Source organism: Nanorana parkeri, unplaced genomic scaffold (genome assembly GCF_000935625.1).
Source record: "Nanorana parkeri isolate BGI_ZX_2015 unplaced genomic scaffold, ASM93562v1 scaffold3443, whole genome shotgun sequence".
Taxonomy (NCBI): domain Eukaryota; kingdom Metazoa; phylum Chordata; class Amphibia; order Anura; family Dicroglossidae; genus Nanorana; species Nanorana parkeri.
This window is the reverse complement of record NW_017309711.1, coordinates 20,002-23,036: the sequence shown is the minus strand read 5'-3', so window position 1 is coordinate 23,036 and position 3,035 is coordinate 20,002. Positions and strand designations below refer to the sequence as shown.

Here is a 3,035-nt window from a genome sequence, read left to right as displayed (position 1 = left end):
TTCCTGCTGATTTAACTCTTTCCAGGATTCTTCTGGTCCCCCCGCTGACCTTCTTCTTCTCTTTCTGGACAGGGCTCCATCTGTGACGACTGCTGCACCCTCTACTGGTGCTTCAGCTGCTCCTGGTGCCAAATGGCTCGTGAGATCAAGAGACGCAAGAATCCGGTCAGCATTATGACGGCACAGACAACCTCAGTCAATGTGGCGATGAACCCTCAGCCCTACCCACAACCCCCCTACCAGCCCTACCCGCAACCGATGTACTAGAACACTGCACCCGGCCCACCACACATCACCATAAGAGGTCACCATAAGAGCTCACCATGACTGGCTGTGGAACATGAGCGCACGTTCCACCACATACGGCATGGTGAGATTTGGTGGGCTGTGGTGTAGATGATCCAAATGTTGAAGTTTATTTGTAGCCAAATCTTTTGTCTTAGTTTTTCTATTTCTGGTGTTTCTGTGCAGGTTTTGTATGTACCCGTCATGGTGGAGCCAGCAGTAGATGGTCACATTCAAATGGACCTTTTTTTTTTTTTTTGTAATGTTGAAGACTTTTCACTGCTTCTCCAAGTGGCTTCCAGCGGAAGACAAGTCCACTTCAATGTGACTAACTCCTAGTGGCCTCATCCCCTGTCACGGGAGCCACGTACCTGAGGTGAGACTGAAGTCGGGGGGGGGGGGCCTCCCTTGCACCTCGGGTCCTTGAAGTCTCTGGAGACGGAGACTTGGTGGGACACCGAGTGGCACGGGCGCCGGCGGGTGCGGAGCACCGTGCACAGCCTGAGTCCGAGATCCGGGCCGGGGTCAAGTCCACTCTGGCAACCAGGTACACAAGGGTCAATCAGAAGAATGGTTGAGATCCGAGCCGGGGTCAAGTCCACTCTGGCAACGAGGTACACAAGGGGTCAATCAGAAGAATGGGCGAGATCCGAGCCGGGGTCGGTTCCAATCTGGCAACGAGGTACACAAGGGGTCAATCAGAAGAATGGGCGAGATCCGAGCCGGGGTCAAGTCCACTCTGGCAACGAGGTACACAAGGGGTCAATCAGAAGAATGGGCGAGATCCGAGCCGGGGTCGGTTCCAATCTGGCAACGAGGTACACAAGGGGTCAATCAGAAGAATGGTCGAGATCCGAGCCGGGGTCAAGTCCACTCTGGCAACGAGGTACACAAGGGGTCAATCAGAAGAATGGGCGAGATCCGAGCCGGGGTCGGTTCCAATCTGGCAGCTGAGTACAAAAGGGGCAAAGAAGAAGAATGGTCAAATCCGAGGTCAATGGCAGGCAGCAAGCAAGAGAAGTCAAATAGGTTTCCAGGTCACAACAAGTTCAGACAGATCACACACGAGCACAGAAACAAGAGGGGGGGGGCTGACCATAATCCAGCAATTTGGGAGTGTCCAGACTGGGCGGCTTATATGGGGAAGTGATGATTGAAGTTTAGGTCACTTCCTGTGCGCCTCCTGGGTTTTTTTCCCGCCCTGCTGTATCAGGTCTCCTGCGCATGCGCGGGTTGGCGCAATGGCGCTGATTTCTCCCGTTGGCGCATGCGCAGTTAGCACTGGGCTCTTGCACCCCCCTTTCAAGTGTATCTTGTCTGTTTCTCATTGGGGAACTTTGCTGCACTGGGGGTGCAACAATACATACGAGACAATCTCAATGCAGTGAAGGTGAATCACCTCCTAGACAACTAGGGTTGCCACCTGTCCAGGATTCACCCGGACAGTTCGGGTTTCATGGCAGCAGAAACCTGGACACAAGATGTCAGGCAGACGAGGGACAACCGAAATTAAGACAGTGGCCACAGACCCCCCACTGAAAATAGTTTAAACTTTGCTATTTACATATGACTAAGCCACAACTCATTCTCCCCCCCCCCCCCAAAAAATGTCCGCGTGTTGCTAGAGTGTTCGGGTTCCGCTTGAAGAAAAGGTGGCAACCCTACAGACAACCGTCACTGGAACGGGTGTCCCCATTCCCCTTCACGGGAGCCACTGGAGTAGAAGACCTATCGTATCTCATCTGAACTCAACACTCACACTCATTCCCTTCACTGGAACCGTCACTGGAACGGGTGTCCCCATTCCCATTACCTACTGTACCCATCATACCGGTCCCCAGGACCCCATCAAGTACACACAGACAACCCTAACTGAGGTTCCAATCCTTCCATTCTTCCCCCAAAACTGTAAAAAAAAGGAAAAACACGTTGGCTGGCAATCTACTTCAACTTCCTGAAGATGACAAAAGCAGTAAAGTGAGGTAGTTACAGCTAATGTTAGGTGAATAGTAGCAATTCGAGGTCATCTCTACATTATTCTTAAGCTCGAGGTTTTCTAATGAGGTAGAACTGAGTTTGAAGGCTACGAATCACTCCTTCCAGTGTCCATGGGCCTCCAATCTAAATCCTTGGAAGTCCTGATTCAAGCTGCTCCTGGAAACTGCGGCGTAGGCCTGGCGGAAAACATCAAGAAGGCTGTAGGGAGACGGGCTTATGGTGTCATCGGGAATCACATAATAACAGAACTGTGTCTAACTCCGGGATGGAAGAAACTTATGGCTGACCCACCAGGAAGGCTTTGCTAGATACATGCTGGGCAGCCATCAGAAATTTTAGGGCCCCTTACACGGCTTTAGGCCGGACCCCCCCGCGCCGCTGGACACGGGGCTAAGTGACACGCTGGACACAGGACCCACCTGAGAGTGACCCTGCAGAGCCCACCATAAATGCTGCACAGCCCATCTGAGACTGTCTATGGTGGGCTCTGAAGGGGTCTCAGGTGGGCTGGTCAGGGCTGCATCCATCCCTCCCTCCTTTCCTTCCTTCCTTCCTAGCTCCTCTTACCTGCACACATGGCCTCGTCTGCCGCTGGACCGGCCAGAAGTGACGTCACTACCGGCCAGTCCGACATCCGACGAGCAGCGCCCCTGATGGGGCCCTAGCTTGTCTCAAAGCCACTGGACCTGCAATGCTGGGGCCCTGCGCTGCTAGGGCCAGGCCTCCGCCTCCTCACCCTTGTCATGTAAAAG

The 3,035-nt window shown here is 53.3% G+C and overlaps 1 protein-coding gene across 1 annotated transcript in view; it reads left to right on the top strand.

Annotated features, from left to right (window-relative positions):
• The window catches only part of LOC108803147 (cornifelin homolog B-like), a 7,728-nt gene extending 7,461 nt beyond the window's left edge, over window positions 1-267 (top strand). Inside the window, exon 5 of the mRNA XM_018574984.1 lies at window positions 73-267. Coding sequence (XP_018430486.1) covers window positions 73-267 — 195 coding nt within the window. The remainder of the gene's footprint in view (window positions 1-72) is intronic.
• Window positions 268-3,035: the final 2,768 nt, after the last annotated feature.